Source organism: Haplochromis burtoni, unplaced genomic scaffold, assembly GCF_018398535.1.
Source record: "Haplochromis burtoni strain Fernald_Lab_line unplaced genomic scaffold, NCSU_Asbu1 Contig_380, whole genome shotgun sequence".
Lineage (NCBI taxonomy): Eukaryota > Metazoa > Chordata > Actinopteri > Cichliformes > Cichlidae > Haplochromis > Haplochromis burtoni.
This window is the reverse complement of record NW_024582741.1, coordinates 197,925-223,086: the sequence shown is the minus strand read 5'-3', so window position 1 is coordinate 223,086 and position 25,162 is coordinate 197,925. Positions and strand designations below refer to the sequence as shown.

Below are 25,162 nucleotides of genomic sequence, written 5' to 3'. Positions count from 1 at the left end.
ACATTTTCTATTAATAAGCATTTGTTGGTTTGGTCCTACTTGTTGAAGTAGTAAGATTGTATAGGACCACATACATTTGTAAAAGCTTTCAGAAATCCTAAGTAGATGTTAGCACTACTTAGACTGCAAAAGCAGCTTTAATGGAATTTGGCATCCAGCTATAAAGCCAGAGCCATTTTCACTTAGTTAAAAAGCATTACACTTGATTTTACTTATTTAATTTCATTAACTTTGTGATCCTTCACACCAATATATACATACATACATACATACATACATTTTGTATGTATACATTAAAAAAAAACAACAACAACAGTGTAACAAACACATGCTTAAACACTCCTACACTCTTCTGTGGGATGATCTGCTGACAGCAAAACCTAATTAACTTAATGTCTTAAATGGAGTCATGATAGTTTCAAAGCCTGACACACAGGGGAGTGAGCTGCAGCAGTACACTGAGACGTGGAACCCATTGCTGGGCATTTTGGCTACAAACTGATGTTTTCCTTAATTTAGCTTTGGAGGTCTGCCATCCATTAAAGTGGCTTGGCTGAACTTGATCGATCCTGATAAGGAGACCTGGCACACGGTGTCTGATATACAGTAGCAAGTGTGTGTGTGTGTGTGTGTGTGTGTGTGTGTGTGTGTGTGTGTGTGTGTGTGTGCGCAACAGGCCAAATCCAGAGCCAGCAAAATTGATCTGACACCTTGCTAGCTTGAGAGTAGATGGCCACAGCTTTGCCTTGTCAATCTGGAAAGAGAGAAAAACACAGTACAGCACTGCGGATAGAGCTCCAACACTCGGGCTAAACACAGTGTTTTGACAGCAGGGTTGTGTTATATATCGGTTTTCAAAGAGAACTTGTCTGGACAGCAGCATCAGGGACACAAATTCCCTGTGGAAATGATGGAAATAAAACGTCGTGCTTCAGTGCAGCAGCTTGGGAAGCATTTTCCCTTAAAGTATCCTCTTTTTGCTTCTATAACCAGCAGATGAGAGAGCATGCCAGCACGGGTTACGTGAATGATTTGTAACAAAGTTGAAGTACTCAGTCCATTATAAGACAAAACCTCAATTCCTGCAGAGAGAAAGGCTCTGCAGTCTTTTTTTATAAATGGCCTCTGAACAGCTATCCCATAGGGAGGTTTTGTCTATTGACAGCCGCACTTATTTATAGCTCTTGACAGGCTCAATATTACGGCCCTTGATATCCGGAGAAGCTTGCTTGGTGCTCGGCAGAAACAGATGACTGATTGCGACTGAAGAGCTGCTCTCTCAGGCTCTTTATAGTCATGTAAAGGACTTTTATTCTGCTCGAAGGAAGGTTCAAATGCCCCTACAGCACTAGAAGAGAGATGTATCACAGCCAGGCATTTGTGACATCGTGTTTGTCGAGAAACATTTCAATCTACGTCTGTTTGCGAGAAATCCCAAATGATCAGAATAGTTGGAGAGTTTTAGCGGGCGTATTAGCTATCTGCCAAGAGCAATACACACACATATACATATAGATACTTGTAGAGATGTTATCTGTCTGTGGGCATTTCACAGAGTGCTCTGGAAAGACTGGCTGGTCTCACACAGAGAACCAACATGTCTTCCTCCTCGCCTCTCATTTAACTTTTGGCCCCAAGTCAAAATGGCCGTCTCCCATACTGGCAGACTAGAGAGTCAATCTGACCAATTTAGTGGGTCACAGGAGACTTCTGCTTCTCCCTCCCTCCTCCTCCTCCCCCCTCTCCGACCATTTGTTTGGAGCATGTGGACGGGGTAACAGAAATGGCGAGCTGCTCCTCATCCTGCTGTGCTTTAATCACTCGCTTCAAAGGGTCTCGTATTTCTTTCCCTCTTGATGGCAGAAGGGAGGAAAATGAAGCTCTGCTCTACCTTGCCTGAATTCCTGTACATCAGAACCAGACAAGACGATATCTCCCGTCACCTTCACTGTCCTAGCTCCAGTTTGGCATCTCACGCTGTGCTTTTTTCATTTAAAAAAAGAGCAGAATTTCACTAAAAAATATTATCGCTCTTAGCCAGACGTAGAGCCCTGCTTCCTGTTGGTGTTATTTTCCTTGCCGATTGCAATCTGGTGTAGCACTGCCGGAAAGCAGCGTTATTTTGTTTGCAACTGCAAAAAGTTGATTTTTTTCTCCTTCTTCTTCTCCGTAAGAACGCGCATGCTCTGACAGAGAGCCAAGAAATCTGACTTTGTGACCTAAGTGCTAACACACACAGACACCTCACATCGTACGTGTTTCCTTTTTGTTTAAGGATGAAATCACCAGACCTCTAATATCCTCCGGTGTAAATGAGGAAATAGATTTGGCAACAACAAGTGACCATTACAAAAGTGAGCACTTTTCTCATCTTGATCAAGTTTGGTTAACTTGGGAGGACAAAAACCTCCTGTTTAAATATGTGTTCTCTTGTGGGCCGAGAAAGCAAGCTATAAACACATTTAACTTAATATGGTGAACCTGGTTGGCAAACAATTTACGTACCCGTTCTGTAGGTGGCAAATCTGTTCACTATTAAGATCATGTTTCTGGCCAGCTGGGTAATGTCCAATAGACTGTGTTATTTCTGTTTGTGATGTCCCAACAACTAGATGGAGTACACCTGTGGCACAGAAAAGATAAACCACAAGCTTAGATAACTTCAAACCACTGAAAAACTATCAACTTTACATTAAAGAGGAACTTTAATGAGACTGAAGAAGTCACTTGGATGTGTGATGAAACGTTTCTCCCACTGAAAACTACGTCCAGATGAACAGAATCAACCTTTTGGGATTTACTTACCTGGAAGATTGAAAGTGCCCCAAGACAGGAGCTCTAATGAGCTTGTGGACTATCAGTTTGAAGCACAAAACTTAGCAATTTAGGCCATATTTGAATGAGAGGACAGACCTTGGGAATTGTAATCTAAGATTAGCACTGATGAGCTAGGTTCTTGGGATAGGTTTATTCTTAGATATCTGTGATATTAAATGTGATAGAGCTTGCCAAGCCTTAGAATAAAACATACTTACTTGCTAAAAATGAACAGATGTGTTTTTGTACAATCAGATGTTGTGACTGTGCCCCTAATCATACACAATGCTATCCTTATTGTGGTTTAAATGGGTGAGTTGTGTTTAAAAAAAAGTTTTGAGACCAGACTGTACATGTTCGTGCTGTGAAGTTGGGCATTTTAACACTGGAGTCTTGAGGGGATTGACCTGCTTATGGAGCCAGCCTCAAGTGGCCATTAGAGGAACTGCAGGTTTTTTTGCACCTCCTCATTAGCTTCGTTTTGCAGCTAATAAGATTGGAGCTTATTTAACGCCAAAGAGAGCTCCACATACAGGTAAGTTTATCGCCTAGTAGGTCTATCACTGCGATCGACTCCTTGTGCTTCTCCAAAGTCGTCAAAGGTTAGGATTTGGATTAACTGCCTTGCTTAAATCACCCCCAACAGGATGGTCTCCGACTTGCAGAGATGCTGAGACCCTGGGTTGAAGAATTCCCTGTCATCTCATTACCTGATCCTGGCCCGCATTATGCAGTACATAGCCTCTGTATAAGTCACAGTGTTCAGCATTATCCCAAGGCTGTTGACATTTTCAACCCGTGCATTTCTCTCCTCTCTTGAGATATGAGATACAGCCAAGTTAGATAGTACCTGGACAAAGCAGCAACAGTTAGCTATTGTTCCAGCATAATGCGTAATTAAGTCAAACTCATGTGACTGGGCAAGATAAAGCACGTAGTTACAAAGCACACTGGGGTCCTCCATCTTTGAGCTCAGACAGTAATTAAAGGGCTACAATAGCCATTCTGGGATGTGCTTGGTCTTTTCTCCTGGCTGGCTGATGGGCTGCCTGAATGCCACCAAGGGTAACTGGAAATTTATGCTAAAAGTTCAGTTCAAGAAGATCCATCGCTGAATTCAGCATGGCTCTGTGTGCTTATCTGTTCATTTTCTTGACAAATCTCAATATGATGAAATGCTATTTAATGTATTCTGTTGAAACAAAGTATCACATGTTTATGTATCAAACATAACATGTGTACTCAGATTAACACTTAAAAAAGCCTTGCACATTGACCGACCTCCCCCTTTCTGTTGGATTGTTTTACTCCTTATAAAAAGGATGTTCTTCATCTTTGCATTATCTTAAAAAAACAAACATTATCACAGTGCAGCTCCACTGAGACTATCAGCTATATTTAATTCCATCAGTGACCTGTACCACTGAAAGCTCCTGCTATCTTTCTAATCAAATTTCACCTAATAGCTTCAGTAATAGAGTGGATTGGACCAAAGTGGCCACAGTCAATATGCCTATAATAAATATATAAAATGACATTATGGAAAGAATGTGGAAATGTGAAAAGAGTCACTCAGAGTTTTCTAACTTGTTATTTTGCAGTGCTGGCTATGTATTCTTGAAAAGGGTAAGTTAAACCCAAGGTCCTACAGCAGAAACAGAATGCTGTTATCACAAGGAAAACAGTTTACAGATGTTTTTCATGTCTCATGGCTCCTGCCGTTATCCTCCAGTCATACCCAGTTGCTTCATAAGTAGCATTTGGCTTATCTGGCTTATTGCAAATGTCTTATTGTATAATAGCCTAAAATGAAGAGTCACCAGTAAAACAGTTGGTTGATGAATTATGGGTTGTTTGATGTTGGGTCAATACAGAAGGTCATGGTTATTTAAAGTACAGTACATAAAGCATGTCAACTGCACACACTCATAGTGAGCTAATTCATCTAATCCCCAAAAGTGACAAATGGACAAGAACAGGATTTAATAGTCAGAAGTCACTATAAATAATTTACTTCAAAATGGGTTTCCTTTTTAACATTTAATTAAAAGCTACTGATTACATAAAGTTTTATCTGGATTGCAGACTGTATCTTCAAAGCTGTAGTTACGACTCCCTAGAGAATGATCACACAGCTCTACAATCCCAGGCAGCTTGGTGTAGCTTTGATGGCCCGTTTTATCATCATTTATCATTTCCATTATGGAGTAACTTACCATAAATATTTTTGCTGATGTATTGTCAGCCATTGTTGCCATTTACTATATAAAATCAGTTTAAAACATATATACCCTAAACCATTCTTTTGTCATATAGATGCAATATGTTCACTTGAAAATATAATTTTGTATTAACTTTAAAATTGTTGGCTTTATAGCATCTAGAAAAGCTGTTTTAGTATTCAGTCACTTTTACTTTTTTTTGATTGCTGAGATTTTGCAAAAGCTACCTTATGTGTGACTGGGTGAAATATAGAAATCTAAACACCATACTCAACCACGATAGCCAGGTCCAACATAGTAATCCAGAATAGCTTTACTTGCCATCACATTAAAGTGACTGCTGAGTCCACACGTTTCAGCGAATGCCGTATATACATCAAGTCTCTTTACTGATTTATTCTCCTTCATTTGATCGCTTATACCATTCTGAAATGTTTGAAATGATTTTTACCTCATTTTGTGGCACAAATTAATAATAATAATAATAATAATAATAATAATAATAATAATAATAATAATAATAATAATAATAAGGATTGCATTTATATAGCGCTTTTCGGGCCCTCAAAGCGCTTTACAATTCCACTATTCATTCACTCTCACATTCACACACTGGTGGAGGCAGCTACAGTTGTAGCCACAGCTGCCCTGGGGCAGACTGACAGAAGCGAGGCTGCCATATCGGTTAATATTAGTATTAGTGTGGGGGGGAGGTTTTGACAGAAAAAGTACACATCACTGCCAAAAATACATCAATATGTGTAAAGCACAGTCAAGTAGCAGTGACTGATGGCCATACGAATAAAGAGAATGAATATCGATGAGGTTTTTGGGAATAACAAAGCAAGTCCGCTCTTTTCTTCTCTTGACGATTAAGGGAAAACTTTGACACATTTTGATGCAAATTCTCACTTTCTTTCAATGACCATAAGCTTTGCAAAAGTGCTGCATCATAGCTGTGGAGATTGTAAATCAAATTGCACAAGATTTAAACAAAGCAGTCAAAGGTAACTATGAATCTCACGGATGACAACCCATGATTAATGTCGAATGAAATTTATGCAAAAGTAATCTACGTTTGTAAAAGCCATCCCCTTTGTTTTATTATAAAAGCCTTTCACTTTGTTTTTGTTTGTTTTTTAAGTAATGTCTGTAAAATGGCCCTGAGTAAATTAATAACCACAGTGTGGCTTCAGCTTTTGAATCTAAATCAGCGCTGACACAAGCTGCACTATTGTTTGATGGTTTCCAAGAGTGAAAAAGGCCTTTGCTTTCCTTTATGGGTGGCTCTATTATCTAACTGCTCTGTCTACAAGAGGACCGGCATTGTGGTCAGCACAGATAACAGATAATATGGAACGCATGGAAATAGATGGATTATATGGACAGGGTTTAGAATGTGTTTATTGGGTGGATAAAATGATGGGATTTTCATTGCTATCTTGGCATTCGCTCTTTTAAGCCCCTCTCATTGGATTTAACAGAGCTCTCTCCTCTTTCTCTGCCTGTGTCCATCATCTTCTGTCTTTCCTCTTCAGATCTTTGTATTGCATTATATTACACCCTTCATTTTCTGCCTCTCTGTGTATCTCTTTCATGTTTTCTCTCGCTGTTTGTGTATCATATTGCTTCTCTCAGTCGTCCTCTGTTCTTTCTTAATGCAACAGTCCAGTCAGTCAGAGAGATTAGATGGTTAGAGAGCAGTGGATTTATGACATTACCTGTTGTTTTTTTAGACCCAAATAGCCAAAATGCATCCTTTAAAGCATCTGAAAATATCAGGTCACATTGTACAACGAGAGTTGATCATTATTTAAAATTACAAAATGACAGAGTGGTACACTTCCCATCTGTTCTTTCATCCAAGCGAAAGTTCCAAGTGGGGCTTTTAACTAAAATTGTCATAGCTAGGCTCAAGTGTTGGAATAGAGAGCTTTTACCTAACTTGCTATTTGCTTGATTTGAATTATAGCTCAAATTGTCCTCTTATTTTGACACACGTTCCCACTTATTGTAAGATTTGAATTATAGGCCTAAAATGGCAGCAGCTGTGACAGGTACTGTGGAATACAGCCTAATAGACTCATTTTAAAGTTAACTAGAACTTCTACAACCCTTCAAAATTCAGACATTTTATGGTGGTTTTGTACTGGTTTTGAAGAATGCATTGTTAATATGCTTCCATACAGTATAATGTGAACCCTCAACATCTCATCTCTTACTTCACATGAGTACATTTAGAATTCTTAAAGAATTTTTGCTTATTTCCAGATCAATATTTGTATTTTTTCCACAAAGTTTTAGCTTCTCTTCTTGTAAGGCCACCTTTACTTTAAGCCAACTTTCTTCTAATTGGCTGTCCCCCATAAACAAATGGTTTAAACAGCAGTTGGGTTGGGTTGCAGTTGGGTTGTTGCATTACAGATATGGTGCTTTTCAAGTCCTACCTAGCCCACTGGTTATGAGGTAGCAGTGATTACTCGGGCACTGGCCTCACTGATCCAAAACTCTGTTCTAGTAATCTACCTGTCACCCTTAAAACAGTTTTCCAAAAGGTAAGAATTCACAGGCTTAAAATTGAGTTTGTTAAGTTGCATTTTAAGAAAATAAGGAGTAAATCCATGTCCTTTTGAAAAACGGGCAGTATAAAAAGTAGTCTGTTGTCTCTGGTCTAAAGTAGCAAGAGTCTCTCAAGATGTTGTCCCCTTTATGTGGCTTGTTGGAGCTATCCACAATACACTCAGTAAGTATTAACTCGACAGGTAACAGTGTGTATTTGTCCTGGTTTTGGAAATAAATGGCCTGGTAATTACTTCTAACTAATTAGTGTATCCAATCTTTCCAGTCAGGTTTTAGCCAAGCTTGTTGGGAATGAGAATGGAGCCTCTCTGCATTTGACTTTCACACTAGAGGGGAGGTTTGTCTCATGTTATAATCCTAATTTTACAAGGTCAGTTGTTCTTGCTTCTAAAAATAGCCTGGGGGGAATTTTGAGATAATCCGGTATTGTAGCTGAGCACTTTTGCAGTAAACAACATTGTCCTTAACTTCAGATCATTTCATGTCAGATTCTGTAATATCATTGTGTTTTGTGCTCATGCAGCAAAATTGTTGCTTTTTCATTGACATGTATAGTCTTGTGCTTTTTCTACACCCACAGTATATATATATCTAAGGCTAATGTTTAAGTTTGTAGTATTTAAGATCTGTATGTAACACAAAACGAGCCACACTCACACGTGCACACACGCACTGTATCATTAGCACTGATGAAGTACTATGCAGTGACATGACCCACAGCAGGTAAGATGATCACGCTGTCAATTTGTCTTCTTTTGCTCCACTAATTATACTGTCAAATTTCATTGATGCACAATAGAGATTCAATGGGAGACAAGCACCAGTTCTCTCTGTTTCCTGGGCCAGAAGGCACATGAACTGTTTCAGGTAGTGAACACTGACTAGATATAGCTGGTGGCAAGCAGCAGAAAGAACTGCAGAGGGAGAGATGAAGGATAGTTGCAGCTCAGGTTCACCATGTCATTTTCCATTAAAATCACACCACAGGCAAATTTCCAGGGGGCTGTTATAGTCACACATCAACATCTTAACAATGTCACTGTGATGTTAGCATTTACAGTCATGTGAAGAAAAAAAATCACAGGAAAGCTGTCTTGCACATTCCTGTGAAACACTAAATACACCCTCACTATTTCCATAGGAATTAAAAGTAGCAGCCAGGTACCGGTAATCAAAAGCAGCTGATTAACTGGTCATCGACACGTGTGGTTACTTCTATAAAAGCAGATGTTTTGCCATTTGTCTGGTCTGGAATATTCAGGTTAAGGTAATGGTACATCTAGACTCATTTACCATGTTAAATGTTACATTTCGTGATGTTACAATTAGAAAAAGACTGAACAGGTATGGCTTGTTTGGAGTTATTTCCGAGAGGAAGCCTCTTCTCTCTACAAAGAACATGGCAGCATGGATAAAATTTGCAAATCTGCATCAATCAAACCACAAGACTTATATATCCAACAATGTCCTCTGCACAGATGAGACCAAACTGAAGATGTTTAGCCCAAATGCACAACTTCCTGTTTAGGGAAAACAAAGCATAAACGCAGCACAAACGCCTCTACCAACTGTCAGCACGGTGCTGGAGGAGTGATGATTTGGGCTTTTTTATCAGCCAAATGAACTGGGCGCCCTGCAGTCATTGAGTCAGCCATGAACTTCTCTGTATACCAAAGTATTCTAGAGTCAAATGTGAGTCCATTTGTCTGACAGCTGAAATTGAGTCATGTAACAGCACTATGATCTCAAGTAGCCAGCAAATCTAATGGAACAGAATGGCTGAAATATAAATGCTGCAATGGCCTAGTCAAATGAATAAATGAATGCCCACTAATCTTAATGAACTGGAGCAACTTTGTAAAGAACAGTGGGCCAAAATTCTTGCACAACGATGCGGAACACTGATAAAGCTTCAATATTTATGCTGTTTTTGCTGCTGAAGTGGTTCTATGAGCTACTGAATGATGAGGTGTACTTAGTTTTTTAACTAGTTTATTAGTCTTTAAGCCTTTCACGCATAGTGTTCACTACAGTGGACAGCTATTCAAAGGCTGTTTTCTTGTATTTGTGACAGTGTCAATGGTATATTTGCACATAAACCACTACATTGGACACTGATGTGTCACCCCATACCCTGCCACCCACTCCAAAGGTGTTGTTGTCCACCTGAGCGGACGTGTAAAAAAGTCTTTGAAAAGTACATGTTTAAAAAAGAAGTTCAAAAATCTTTTTTTCATGCCTAAAGATGAATAAAAAGATGTAAGAGAAAAATCCTGATTAAGGTTGGCATAATTCATGCATGAAAGGGTTAAAAAACTTTCTTCATCACATGACTAGAAGTAAAAGCTATCTCTGTAGCCTAGCGTGGCTGTGAGAGTCTTGCTTACACAGCCTTAGGTTCGAATAATCTACGCGTCACCCTTCCCCGGCGTGGTCTGCAATTCCACTGCTGGGGATGCGGACTCACCTGCATGGCATCCACAATCACGCCTAGCCGGCTTTAAAATCTGTACTGGGTCCTGAGATTGGGTTGTTGTTGGTGTGTGTGGCTGGGAGCCGCAAAGCTAAAGCCAAGTAGTGTTGAAACAGCAACCGAGTGAATAAAGTATATGCTGAAAAGCCTTAATGTGTGGACGGGTCTGCCGTGAGTTATTTACAATCACATTTCGACCCTGATTCATGATCGTGTGTTAGATTAAGGAATTTTAGATGCTAGTCTCATTGTGCATATTGTACTCCAAGATTGAGCTTTGATTCCGATTCCTTCGTTTAACTCATTACTTATCTCTGCTCCTGTCCTGATAATGAAGAATAAAGTTCTACATTTCACCCAATTCTGACAAAAATCCAACACCCTCTGGACTATTTTATATTCCAGCTTCAGCCCCGTGTTGATATAACCACTTGAAGCTAACACCACTTGGCCTCTTCCCTCAGTTTCCAGCAAGGTGTCTACATGAGCGCTCAGCTTGCATTGACTTTTACTTGCATCACATCTTGGCCATTGGTAAATAACACACATTCATCTCCACTCAGGCATATTCAAGAGCAGTGAGGCATCATTTTGACACCAACAAATGTAGGAAAAGTATGTGAGGACCAGCCTGCTCTACTCTTAAGAAAACATTGACTCAGTCTGTGTCATCAGTACTGCCTGTCGGAGCCCAGACCGGTCATAATAATCCTCATCATCCTGCCCCGTCAAAGGTGTTTGTCTGATATAAACACACTCCATCCTCCCAGACATGGGGCTTTAGTCTCTCTCTGCTTCCCTGCTTTGTGTAATGCATTTGTGTGCTTTGCGTGCTTCCAAGACTTGTGTCTGTAGAGGAGTGTTTGTGCAAGTGCATGGCTGTGTTTTTTTGGGATAATAACGTCTGATGGATGGGGAGTCTGCTATGCTGACAAAAGGCCCCATTAACATATACCGCTTGGCTCCCTCTCGCAATCCGTCATACACCACATACACCCACAGAAAATGCAGGTAATCAATGGGAAGATTTAATACCAGCCTGTCTCCTAAAAATTACGTTCCCATGCAGCTAGACTGTATTCCCAATTACGGTTTAAAGTAAAAGTATTGTCTCGCCAATAAAATACAATGTAATGTAAAAGCTCTACAAGCACTATTTAAACATAACAGTGTTGTAGATTATCTAAGGTTCAGCTACCAAGTGGAACCATCCTCTGTTTTTAATTAGTTTTATCTGACATTTTCACTTTTAAATTCAGTTTTCATTCACTGGTTAGTAGAGCTGGGCGATAGAATGATAACGATATGTATCACGATATAACTTTTTCTCGATAGAAAAATTAAACTATCGCGATAGACCTCGCCGCTCTTGTCCTCTTAAAAAAGAAAAAAGAAAAAAGAAAAAAAAGAACAGCCAATCCAAATAAAGTAGCGCAGAGCCGAACCAATCACAGCCGCAGCGTCACGTCACGTGACTTGTTACGTACAGCACAAGTGCCAAGCCGCACATGTGTATTTGTTTGGGAAGCAGCCAGCGACCGTACCGCCCGGGTAATGGAGGAAATGAGTGTGCCGACTAGAGAAATCAACCGAGCGTGACCGAAGGTAACCGAAGAGAAAACAGATGATGGTTCCAATGCCGGAGAGATTGTCGAACAGAAGAGCGTGAAGGTATTTCGGCTATTTCAAGTCTGACAAAAAACAGAGTAGCGTGCACTGTAAATTGTGCTGAAAGCAAGTCTGGAAATACAATAAACTGGTGCATGCGCTACGTCCACACGTACCCGGGTATTTTTGAAAACGCAGATTTTTCTATGAGTTTGCACCTTTCGTCCACACGTAAACGGCGTTTTTGGTCACTGAAAACGAAGATTTTTGAAAACTCCATTTTTGCATTTACCTGTGGACTAGAAAAACGGAGAAAACGCAGCGTCAAAGGTGTGCGCATTTTTTGACGTCACACTGTGCGCCACGTTATTGTTTCGGTGAAATGAATTTCTACAATTTCTACTGTTAATTCTACTCTCTGCAGTGTTTAAATGCTTACATACACACACAGTTACTGTCCCTCCACACATACGACTCGGTTCTGCTTCTATGCCCCAGCTTTGTTTACTTTTTCCCACCGAGGCTTCTAGACTTCTGATTGGCCAACATTTCTGCACGGTTAGGAATCTAGCTCCACCTGCTGCTTTGGCACCACAAGACGAATAGGTCATGGTTTGGGTTCAAACGTGCCCTTTCGGTGTTAACACCATTCGGGTTCCCAGCTCAATGAGCAGAAGAAGTGAGTAAGAACATGCACTTGCAGCCCAACTACTGGTTTGGACTGCCTTTAACTCTTCATGAGCTTCAACAGCGTCACCTAGTTACTGCAGATTAGTCAGCTGCACATTTGTGATGGAACTCTCTCATTTCACCACGTCCCAAAGGTGCTCTTGAATTGAAATGTGGTGACTGTGGAGGCCATCTGAGTACAGTGAGCTCAGTGTCATGCTCAACAAACCTGGTTGAAATCATCTGAGCTTGTGAAGGCGTGTGTTATCCCATATTCTCATGGGTACACTGTGGCTATAAGGGTATGAGGTTTGATGGGGAGATTGATACCGCTTTGAATTCTGTATGCTAACAAGAAAACTAAAACCAGCAGATTATTTGCTGAGCAATTAGCTGAGGCCAGTGGGCAACTGTTTTAGGCTCCTTCCAGCCTTTGAGCTAAATTAGTCACTTACTGCTTCTAACGTCACCACAAAGACATGAAAGTCCATTTTCATAAGAAAAAATTGTGAAAAGTCATATCTCTTTGTATGTTTTTACATATTGCTAGTGTACACTATATTATAGTGTCATTATTTTACCGTTTTACCTTCCTTGTTAGAAGTAATTAGGAAGGGCAGGTTTAGAAATGAGTATATCAAATGGACAACTAAGGTTGAGTAGTTTGGTTAGTGAGGCAAATCTGACATACTTGGGCGTGTGCACTGGAGGGACAGTGGATGTACTGGACCTTTTTCCTTTTTGATGTGGAATATGGAGCTGCCAGGCAGGCGCCAAAGAGAGACCACAGAGAAGCTTTGTGCATGTAGTGAGAGAGCTCATGTAGAGGGTTTGAATACTAGAGTTAGGATTAGAGGCAGATGATCCACTATGGAGTACCCTAAAGGGAGCAGCTGAAAGAAGGAGATCATAGTAATTTTAATTTTCAGGCTCAGAGGCACAGAGTAACCTTTGGGAATGTCAGTCTTATCAACAAGCGGTTGGTCATCCAGGAATTGAGGTGGATAAGGAACTTTTCCAAAAGTAGAACTTGAAGCCCTCGAGCTCGTTTCAGCAAACAGGCCTCAAAGGAGAATACAGGAAATCGGAATTACCAAGAGCCTTTAATCCATGAGCAGGAAAAACAACTTGGAAATGTTACTTTTACTCAGAGTAATAAAACAGTAACACTGTACTTAATACAGTACATGATGTGTCACTCCACTTGTTTGCTCTACTGAGCCTGTAGCCTACTTACATGGGTGAATGTTATTATTTTGGTGTTATGTCACGTATTGACACAAACACAAGGGTTATTTAGTGTGTGTGGATTACAAAGGTTTAAATCTTGTTGATATTGATTTACACTGAACATCTTGGCGATCATAATACAATGGAGGTTTTCTGAATTTGTAAGATTAATAGGAATTTACGTGCTCTGGTGTCTAATGTCTTCTGACAAATATCACTGGTTGGGGAGTTACAGAGAGAATATACAAGAGGAGTCTTCAAAGATTTATTGGACGTTCCTACAGTCGAAAGCTGTATAGAATTACTGTGTGTGTGTGTTTGTGTGTGTCACAACAAGAATACCACTGTAAGTAAACACTAAAAAACAGCAATATAGTTTCTCATATGTTTGTTTCAGGGTGCCAATCCACACAAAATCACAGGCAGAACCGCCTTTACCTAGCCATCAAATATCCTGAATGAACTAGCAAACAAATCAACAAATTAAGTGCGTAAAAGGAGCTGACATGGTTGTGTACATGCTATGTAATGAAATTCAAGGAGCAAATATTACTTCTCTGCTACCTGGTAGGACAGAACGAGAGGGGAAATAACAGGAGAGAAGAGGAAATGAGTTTGCGTGAGACTTATAACCACGCAGTTGTATGACAACTGAAACAGAAATGCGTAGGCCTGTCAGCATTGTTTGTTATATGTAACATTATGGCTGTGTTGAAACACTAAATGGGAGTCTGTGTGAAGATACGTTATTGGCTGCCAAGACAAAGCTGAAGACGGTCTGTAAACACAGTAAATGCACAGGGAATTTCAGGAGCAATGCTGACACTTGTCTGTAAATTGTGCTGAAAGCAACAGTAAATGCACAGGGAATTTCAGGAGCAATGCCGACACTTGTGAGCAGCATTGGTGCTCCGTGCTTTATCTGTCGGCACTACTGCGTACCAAATCAGTGCAGATGTGTATGGAATCTTATATTTTTTTATTATTGTGTTTCACTGGTGCAGAAAAACAGGCAGACTTCTCTAGTCCTATTTGAACTGATGTTTTCTCACCACCCTTTTAGTAATATTTCTTATCTCCAATCCCTTTGTGCTTACCCTTCTGAAATCATTCCCATGACAAGATAACACTGTAGAGGGATAAACAAATACCCCAAACAAGTTCACAAAAAGAGAAATTCAAAAGCAACCTTGTTTTCACTTTGATAATAAGGCATTTTGGAGTGTATGTTATTGGTTTTGAGAAGGGTCTCTGTTCCCAAGGTACTGAAGAATCTGAAGTCTGTATGTTTTCATCCTTCAGCGAAAAAATAAGAGTTCAAACCGTAGAAAGCAGCATTTTGTGTGGTATTCCCGTTTTCATCGCAAACCTAAGCAGTGGACACAGATGGGAAACACAGTTTAAGGCATGTGTGGCTTAATGGACTACCGTCAATCTAAAAGTATCCCGATGGTGCTCCACCAAAGAACAACATTTCACAGTATATTAACACTTTTTTTTGTTTCTCTCGTTTGTCTCTTGCAGTTCAGCAGATGAGAAGTTTCGCTGGAATAACCAAGGTAATGTGACTGTCTTATTCACTGTTTGTACTGTAGCGCTGCGCTTTGCTGGTTGTGCTTATTGCATTGTTATCCACTGTAATCTCGTCCTATATAATATTATATATATTGATGTAGTTCTTTAGAAAGTACTGCGGTGGTCTTAAACCACCCCAATAAAGGTTAGTTAACAATAAAAGGGTGAGATTCTCTCACCACCTCTCACCACACCTCAAACCATCTGACAACTGAGTAAAGCAGCATTTGCAAATAATTCTGAGTATTTAGTTTAACCTGTTCAGGGTGCCAGATGGGATGTGCTTTCCATAAAGGACAATGAGAATCAATGAGCTTTTAGGCAATTTGAAAGTCAAATTAAGACACTTCTCCAGGCTTGACAACTTCTTTGACGGCATTTATTAGCTGAAGAAATACCTCCCATGCGTGACACTTAGGTCTCCCTCTCTCTGCCTCATTGTCAGTCACGCTGAGTTGTATAGGAAGCGCGGAGGTTTTGTGGTTTAAACCCTCCACAGTGAAAGTTTTCAATGTCTGCCGCGGTCTTTATCCATCCCGCTATGCGGGGGGGGGGGCAGATTTAAAAATGACTTTTAGCTTTTGTTAGTGAGGGTAAGAGTAATTCTAGTGGAATGCTTCAGACACCCCTGGAAATGCTTCACCAACAGAATCAACATCATCAGTCTAGAATTGTGTCAGTTGAAGTCAATAAAATCTGCCTCCTAAATCCACTGACTAAGTCCTCTACTATTACCGTTTCTCTTCTGTCTTGATAAGAGATTAATGCTGCTCCTAAGACTCATTTGTAAGCTGTTATCCCCCTTGGCAGCCCACTTTAACTTGAAAACACTGGGCATGTTATCAGCCTCTTTCTGACAGACAAACGGCTGGTATCTAAGTACAAGGTGGACCTCAAGATTTGTTGCTGGATTATCAGTTAGGCCTTTACCCTTGGCCCATTGATCGCCATTGCATGCTGCTCTGTGTCACTGTGTAAAGCCACTTCTTGGGTAACTAATCTGCAGTTAAATGACAATGATTTTGAATATTTTTTTGTTGAAACTTGTCTAGAATTGTGTTATAGTCTAAGATCCAGTTGCTTATATTCAAAGGTGGGTTTCTGGTTAAAGGACGAGTTGAAAATGAAAGGTTACAAACACAATAGACAGAAAGCAGAGACAATGAGAGTCATTGGGAGTCTGCATGTGGCTCTTCATTTGCTAACTGTAAGAAATAGTGTAGTCACATGATGTGTAAGTGTATGAATTTCTGCTCATGTTTGTCTCCTGTTCTTCCTGCACGTGTAGATGGACAGAAGGACATAGAGGAGGAGCTGACAACAGGCCTAGAGCTGGTGGACTCCTGCATCCGATCGCTCCAGGAATCGGGCATCTTGGACTCACAGGACACTTCTACAGGAGACAGTAAGATCAATGTTGTGATGATGAGAGTAGAACGAGAAACGATTCTTCCTCCTTTTTCTTTCCTGAGATGGCAAAAGAAGCATATCTTGGAAGAGGAAAAGTACAATCTAATCAAAACCAGCGAGGATGGTTATTCCCAGAGAGCCGTAGTCTCCAGGTTTTGGTTGATTAACCTGTTGAATGTGTTTGAGTTCACAAAGAAAGTGCGCTTCACAAAAACAGCCTCCTCCACTAGTGAGGAAGCATGGTAGTGCAGCAATATGTTTAGTCCTCCTTTGAATTAACAGCAACCTTTTTAATGAAGCCTGTTACATGATGATCTGTACTCAGGCTGATTCGTGTCTCCTCACCTAAATGCAAAACATGTTTTCTTTCATTACCGTGACTGCTGCGGTCAAAATACGGCTTCTTTCAAACATAAAAGTTTTAATCCACAGAATCTGTTGCAATAGTATGTTAGTGTGCCAAAGATGAATGCAGCTTTCATTGAATTTTTTGTTGATGACAAGTTGCCTTTCTGTTCTTGTATGACCCATATACCTTTTAGCCTTTGAACATTAAGAAGTTGAATAACATTGGCAGTTAAAGTGAAAACAGATTCATTTTAAGACTGGATTTAAGTTGCTACTTCTATTTATTCTCTTCTTAGCTCTGATTTGGTCCATAGAAGGACTTATTTGTCTCTTTATCTGCTAAGTTCCTGGATAACTTAGAAACAATTGCTAGAAGAAGAGGTTGCGCTGCTTTTTAATGTGAAGTTTAAAGTAGTTTGTCAGAGCACTCAGTGAAACCGCTCTCAACCTTCTATACTTGGTCCCAGGGATGCTACTGGGTGTTACTCTATATTCTACCCCATGCGAGAGCGGTAGCTGTCAGGAGACATGCAGTGTTGCCAGTAGTTTGATATGCTAATCCATCCTTGCTGAGGTGTCAGCTGGCCTGCTGTTCACAGTACAGAGAGGTGAGGCACACACACCAACATGCAGCTAAACAGCACAGACACATTAAGCTACATATATCCACACACTGAGCGCTGAATGAAAACACGGAAAAGTTGTAGAGGTGTGCATGCACAGCATCGTGCATTAACATTCACAGACGGATGCGACACAACACAAACAGGAATGTTAATTTTTCAAATGTAAACTATCAGTTATGCAATGTGTCACTCACTGGCTAATCAAAAGAGAGAGAGAGAGAGAGAGAGAGAGAGAGAGAGAGAGAGAGAATGGCAGGTCAGCCACAGACAGGATAAAGGCAGTGCGGACAACAAGAGGGTGAGTAGAGGAACAACAGAAGCAATGATGTAGTCAAACATACAGCATTAATGAACTCATATTGGTGTGTTAGTGTTAGGAAAACGGGACAAATGTTGTCTTTTTCTGTTCTAACGACATATCTGAACAATTAGTTTACAGTTTACTGAATAATCTAAGCATGGGATGAGTGTGAATGTTTACAACATGAAACATTTGGGTTTTTCAAAAATTTAAAATGGCTTCTATAAGTATTCATATGCTTCCGCCTCTCACTGTAATATCCAGCTGTCTTGATCAGTAAAGAAAAACAACTCACACAATTGTAGACTGATGATGTTTTGCTATAAATGGAATAACACATTCTTACTAGGATTACTTTCAAAGGAAATAATATGTCACGACTTAGCTAGTTACATTAGTAACACACACACACACACACATATATCATTACTAGCGCATCTAGTGTGTAGTATATGAATCCTGTTAAGAAACTTGCATAGATGCTAATGGATGTTATCGGCTAACTGAATTGAAAAGAATTGAGTATATCTGGGAAATCATTCTTAATGTCAGTCTTAGAATGTATATACTGACATTGTCCATGTCTTTAATATGCAAGCTACATAGCTAGCCTTGATACCTCTATCATAATTATTTTATTGTATTTTTTTATTCAGGCGGAGACTTTAAGCCAACTCATTCAATGTTAGCTCAACTTGCTACCTAGCTCTGATGATAAAAGCTGCAATTGATTTAGAGTTGCTGTCTAGAAATGGTAACTCTCTGAAATCAATCACCAATTACGTGGGAAATTACTCTAATCGTGGCAAATAATTGTTTGCTTGTGTTAAGAAAACAATGTTTATTAGCATGATTTAAAATGCACCAAATTTACTAGTGTGTTGCGCTATGATAGAGCGCAATGAAAAGATTGAATTTAAGAGGTGGGAACTCAGAGATTTTTGTGACTGACCCTTTTGCATATGTATTTCTGGGAGCTTGTTTTTTAAGGTACAAAAGATAGCGAGGAGAATATTTAAATCAAGCGCGCAAACTGATTTACCAAGGTTTGTGACGTGTGATTTACTGCTAGCTGCTCCAATATTTAACGCTGAAAAAAAGCCTGTTGTGTTTTTGCTCTTGATATTGAAACGAACTGACTCTGCCCTTTTTTAGAAAACCAGAACAGCTTTTTTAACTCACTCGTAAAACTAAACTAACCACACAGGGCTGTTTGCCGGTTGCACTTACATGTTTATTTTGTCTCGTTTAGTTAAAAGTACACACTACTTAGCACACAGCCAAGCACATGCATGCATAGGAAATATAATACCTGTATGACAAATGAAGAGATGTTTACATACGCCCACACACACCTGTAACCCATGCCCACTGGAGCAGCAGAATCCATGCCTTTTACTCGAGCTGCTGAGCAGATTAATGTGACACAGCAGCAGAGTACACCGAGTGTCTTCACGCTGCTTCATGCTGGTGTTTGCGGCTGTGTTGCGAGCAGCTATTTGGGACCGTGCATGCAGTTTCATTTGTGTTGCAGACTCGACGTGCCTCTAATGAGCATCTAAATATAGACCACCTCATGAAATATTAAAACATGTCAATCGAGAAGTCTGGTCACGAAGAAAAGCTCTTTGGGTCTGCGTGCGTGACAGAAAAGAGAAAAGAGGTCAGAATGTGCACGACTCCGTAGATGCAGGTATATGCAAATGTGCTCAGTGTTCATGCATGAGATCACGGGGGCAGGTGGGATCCAAGTGTGCGTGTGTCTGTTCACTCAGCTCTGAATAGATATTAAAATGTACAAGCAGAGACCTTCTTACAGGACCCCATTACTTTCCTGCTACTACACTAATACACCCCTATCTTTTCCTACACACACTCACTTACATCAGACGGAATGAGTGGAGCCTTTAGTGTCATGCCATATGAGTAATAATGTATTTATGAGGCCCTTTGTTTCCTTAAAGGCTCCACTAGCCATATGAAACACACCTAAAGTGGCAAAGAAAAACTGTGGAAAATATCCCCTGGCTTTGCACATACACATTTGACTCTTGTGTGCATGAGAGTGTGTGAATTGATCTCAAACAGGCCTGGAGTACAAATTCCTTCATTTCACTATGTGTGTGCGTGTGTGTTTTAAGCCTGTGTATGCATATACGTGTGTACTCTCGGAAGATGAGCATATTGGACACTGAGGCCTCGACCCAGTAAACTCAGCCAGCACCCTTAGCTTGATATCACATTTTAAATTATGCAGAATCACCAGCTACTCCGCCTGCAGCCATTCTCTGTACTTTAATGTGACTTTTCACTTTGGTCGTGCTTTATTTTGCAACCCTTTTATCCAGAGTGACTCCTTTTGCCGTTAGCTGCTGGCCTTATCTGCCTCGTGCAGTGTTTATGGACCGCCGGCACTAAGATTTCTCTCTTCTTTAATAATCACAAACAAGCAACGTTTCTTGGTTTTGTCCCGTGCGCCGTTCTTGGTTTGATTCTTAGACTGCTGGCAAAAAAAGTGACACAAGCGGAGATTAAAGGAACAGCCACTGCTGACAGAGGACAGCTCAAGAACTCCTTTGAGAGTACTGAGTGCTAAAAATTTAATAAACATGGGTGCAGTCAGTTATTTTGCCAGGATAAAGGGAACGTAATCTAGTATATCTGCTGATACATGCATGCAACGCTGCAGCTACAACGGGACACCATTTTTTTAAATACCTTGTTGGCTAAAAAAAGTTTAATTTCTGTAATTAAAACCGTTTATTAGGAACATTATTGCTATCATCACCAAAGTGAATTAATCAAGGTTGCATCAAAAATGAAACAGCACTTTAATAAGAGAGATGGGAGGGTTTTGGCTGTTGTACAAGCAGCTCCCGTCCTCCTCTTCCCAAATTATTCCCTTAACATTCTCATTTGATGCTTTCTAGATGCTTTTGTGATTATGGTTCATGCCTCCGTGCCGCGTGAGTCTGTGTTATGTGTCACAGTCTACGCATGTTTGCATGTTTACACTGGAAATGAAATGGTCCATGTGCAAATCACAAGACTGCAAACGCTTTAGAAGCCCTAATGAGGCTGCATGTAAAATTAGCAGTGAAGCATTTAATGTCATTATGCTTTGGCTGTAAGATAGCGTAAACCTGCTGTTAACCTATTTAACTCTGCTCTAACGCAGTCGTCAGCTAGTTAACCCTGCCTCTCTTCCTGACTCGCTATGCCATTCCCTATTAAACATGGAGACATAAAAATAGCATCCATGTAGATGCATTTTAAATGTTGTTCCAGACACCTAAACATGTCTTGGCCAATAAGGATTATGACTTTTTGCGTCACTTGCTCCATTTTTGTATTATTTGAAATACTGGTCTAAAACTTTTATGTTCACAAATTGGCTGCTGTCATAAAAAATAAAGTGTTATGATGTGGAACGACGTGTTAAGACTGGTAATGTGTAAAACTGATTTAATTATCACTGCGATGCTACTTTGTGTTTGTAGAGCCTTAATAAAAAATACAACAAAGTAAAAGGTCTTAAATTTGTTTTTTATTATTTCTAATCATGATGGATAAACTCTTGAGAGATTGAATCAACCCTTTAAATGTAAATCTAGAACCTGTTATGTATGCTTTCGTGTCAGTTCAAAGGCTGTTAAGACTAGACTATTATCTTATGAGGTTAAAGGTCATTTAGCGCATTTACTATTTATAAAAGTGTCCAAATACCTGTATAAGCTCGCCTTGTAACAGCTGAGGGGAAGAAGCACTAGTCAATCACAAGATTATGTTTTGTAGTTCAGTATTTGGGGTTGTTCTGTAGTGTCTGGGTCCAGAGTGTTGGCAGTGGATCCTTTGCACATTGTCATGAGATGATGTTTTAGTGTTGTTGATGATGGCTGGATCTAGTCAAACCACTATTACTTTTTTTTCTCCCTGAAGACTGAAAGCAACTTCTTTCTCTTACCAGTTAGTTCACACAGCCAGCGGAGGGTTAGCTAAGCCTGACGTTTAAGCAATTTTTTATTATCTTACCTTCAGTTAGCTTGGAGCTGCTGGTTTTCTGACCCTGTAAAAGTCAGCATTCAGTAAACTGGCATCACAAAGCAGCATTTATGAAGTAGTTGGGCTTTGAAAATTCACTCCCCATGGTGCTTAGTGAAGGTAATTCATTTCAATATCCAAAATGTTGCAGAATTAAACTGTCTTGGTATCTTTAAAAAATCAACCAGGACCTGTGGAAAAGTGCTGGTCTTAAAGAGGGGAAAAAACCCCTAAAACCAGCGCTCTGTTGTTAATTACACAGGCGCTGATAGACTAATAAAGGTGAGCGATGTCTTGCAAACTTGAATCGTTCTGCTTGTGCTGAAAAGTTTAGCTAAACTTTTCAAGCCAATGCCAGCAATAAAATCACAGTCATCCTTCTATTCGATCAAATCACATTATGAAACTATTCAGAGAGAATGAGGGAGGTGCTTGTGCAGTACCTTCCTGACTTTGTTGTTGGCAGTTAGCACGAGCCAAGCTATCTGCCTAATTTCTAATGAAGGTGTTGTGTCCTTGCCATAAATGACTATTGCTACGGCACTGCTGTGCCTTCTTTTGCCTACTCCCTAATTTCCATAAAGGGGCTGCAGCAGATGGGATCTTATATTTGATTATTTTTTAACGCCAGGCTCCATTCCTGATGCAATGCTCCCATTTTTCCAGACATGCGACTGACATGAGGAGTATTCTAGCTCGTGAGTCCCTGTAGGCTGGGTTCGTGTTTCCTCTAATTATCAAAATGGGGACCTTTCTTGTTTTCTCTGGGGCAACCATATTTTGTCCTTCAAGTTTTCCCACTTCTTTGTACATCCCCCATTACACCCATTCCGGCAGTTTCGTCAGTCCCTTTCCAGGAATGCGCTTACATTTGTGAGTCCTCGATGGTATGATTATTATTCTTATGTTGAGATGATAATTGCCTTTTGAAAGGCAAACCTGTTGACCACCACCACACTGGTTATCTCTGCAAAAGGTAGCATCAGTAAAAATACCCTGCTGAAAATCTGCCACACCCACCGTCGAATGTTGAAACAGTCCTTACACGTGAATGCTCCCTTAATGCCGCCTTAACCCACTCCACCCACTAGCTTCATATTCAACTAGTAGTTAAGAGAGCTACCAGTCTTTTTTAAAAAAATAAAAAAAGAACTTTTCACTAACTACACTTCATTTTTTATTTATGAAGCCACAAGTTTTACTTTTTCACAGCAAATGAAAATGGATTATTTCAGTGCATCCTTGAGTGAGTTTGTGAAAGTTTCATTGTTGGCCTCATTCTAACACTTTTGTGTCGCTCTCCCTGCTGAATTATACAGGCAGATGGAATGGAGAGAGAGAGGGAGAGACACTCAGGTAGTCGAGAGCAATAAAGGAACTGATAGAGGCAGGAAAAGAATGTGTTTTAAATGGAGGTCAGGAATAGAGTGAGATTTAAGGGTCATGGAGCATGACTGGAAGAGAGTGGAGAGAGGCCAGAATAACATAGTGGGTAAAAAGCAAGTGGATGCCTTAAAACAGGACGATAAGTAAATCTGTTTCATCCCATTTCAGCCTTCAGTGTGCTTCTTCCTTTCTCTATTCTTCATTTCAAGGTCTGTTACAGACCAACACAGTCCTGCTTGTTGTATTCACGTTTAGTCTTTCTCCCATAAAAAAGAGATACATTGTATAACACGTGGGATGTAAAGTAGGTTACAGAATGCCTTCAAGGCCACAAACAGACGAAGTCTTTACACAAAGACTGACTGTTGTAGAAAGTAAGAGTCATTTGAAAACAGTTACATAAAAGCAGCTTGACAGAAATAAAGTCTGTTTGTAAGGTGGCTTTTGACACTGGTCAACAAATTTCTTGTAAATCATTTTAGCTTTCTTCAGACTGCTAACCCAGATTCTTCTTTTTTAAAGATCATTTTGATGAATTTAATGAACAGGATTTTTCTCCTTAAAAAATTTGCACATTGTGCAGGCTCAGTAACCACGTCCTTGGCCAGTGCTCATCACCCTTATTAATTCGACTCTTTTTCATTTTTCCCATCAGGACAAGGACTCCTGTCCCAAAGCGCTTTACAGCTTAACAATCAAGATGCCTATGCAGCAGCTGGTTACCATAGTAATCAAGGGCTGACACTTGGAGAATCAGTCCCAGGCCGCAGTGGGCAAATCGGAGGAGCAGTCCACAGCTACAACCAGGTGCTTGTTCCTCTGATTTACCTTCTCCAAATGCCCTTTCTCCGGCCCTCTGTCTTCTTCGTGTCTCCTGTCCCGTGTCCTCCTAACCTGTGCGCTCCTCTTCACCCTCCTTTCTTGTCCTCTTACATCTTCATTCACATCTGTCTCCCCCTTCCTTTCTCCCTCTCTGTGTGACCCCTTCTTCCCCTCATCTGTCTTATGTTTCTTCCCTCCACCCATCTTCAGGTGACATCGAGCCGTGCAGCTGCCCAGTTAGCAGGCACAGACTCTCCTTCACAGTCCCAGAGAGACTCATTTGCCCAGCAGGCCTTTGGCAGCGCTTTCCACATGTCCACAGAGGGCGGACCTGCACCTGCTGGACCATCCATGTATTACTCGTGTGCCACTTTGCCTGCACAGGTACATATCCCTAAAGGTATTACTATGATGCTTCAGTTGTTGTGTGACTGATGCGTTCTCCACTGCTCCTGTACACACTGCAACCAAAGTGTATTGAAGGGTTTCATGTAGCGATTGGATAATTTCTAATGCACTAATACTGAAGTCAAATTCAAGCTGCTTCCATTGATCTCAAAAGATACAAGCTGTAGTATTTTCACACGTTTTCAACACAGAGTCAGCAAGCATTGTTCGGGTAATCGTTGTGGCAAAGGCCACCAAATCTCTGCCAAATTACGTGTCTATTTCACACATCCCGCTGACAAACCCACAAAAGAGAGACAGAAAAAGCTTTTGTTAACAAATGTTAAAATCTCAGAACCACTGAACAAATTCAACATTCGACCTTATGTTGCTCAACATGTTTGTGGAGAAAAACCTGTGAAGCAGAATGTGTCTTACATATTCACTGGATGGTGTCCGTGTCTGTTGCAAAGGTATCCAAACTGAGCCCGCTCTTTCTTTTATATACATTATCGTTATTCTTGCAGGAACTGTTACTACAAAGTCCCGTTTAGTTGACTTTATTTCTGTAATTTTGGTAACTATAAAGTCATTACGTTAAACGTGACACGTGAGAACGTAACATTGCATTCGCAGTTACATGATCACTGCATGTGTGACGATGTTC

General features: G+C 40.3%; 1 protein-coding gene across 13 annotated transcripts in view; it reads left to right on the top strand.

The window, feature by feature from the left end:
• The window catches only part of ctnnd2b (catenin (cadherin-associated protein), delta 2b), a 221,209-nt gene that overhangs the window by 105,486 nt on the left and 90,561 nt on the right, over window positions 1-25,162 (top strand). For all 13 annotated transcript variants that reach the window (XM_042229109.1, XM_042229108.1, XM_042229110.1 and 10 more), the window contains 4 exons: window positions 15,124-15,158; window positions 16,463-16,579; window positions 23,942-24,093; window positions 24,319-24,492. In XM_042229109.1, coding sequence (XP_042085043.1) covers window positions 15,124-15,158; window positions 16,463-16,579; window positions 23,942-24,093; window positions 24,319-24,492 — 478 coding nt within the window. The remainder of the gene's footprint in view (window positions 1-15,123; window positions 15,159-16,462; window positions 16,580-23,941; window positions 24,094-24,318; window positions 24,493-25,162) is intronic.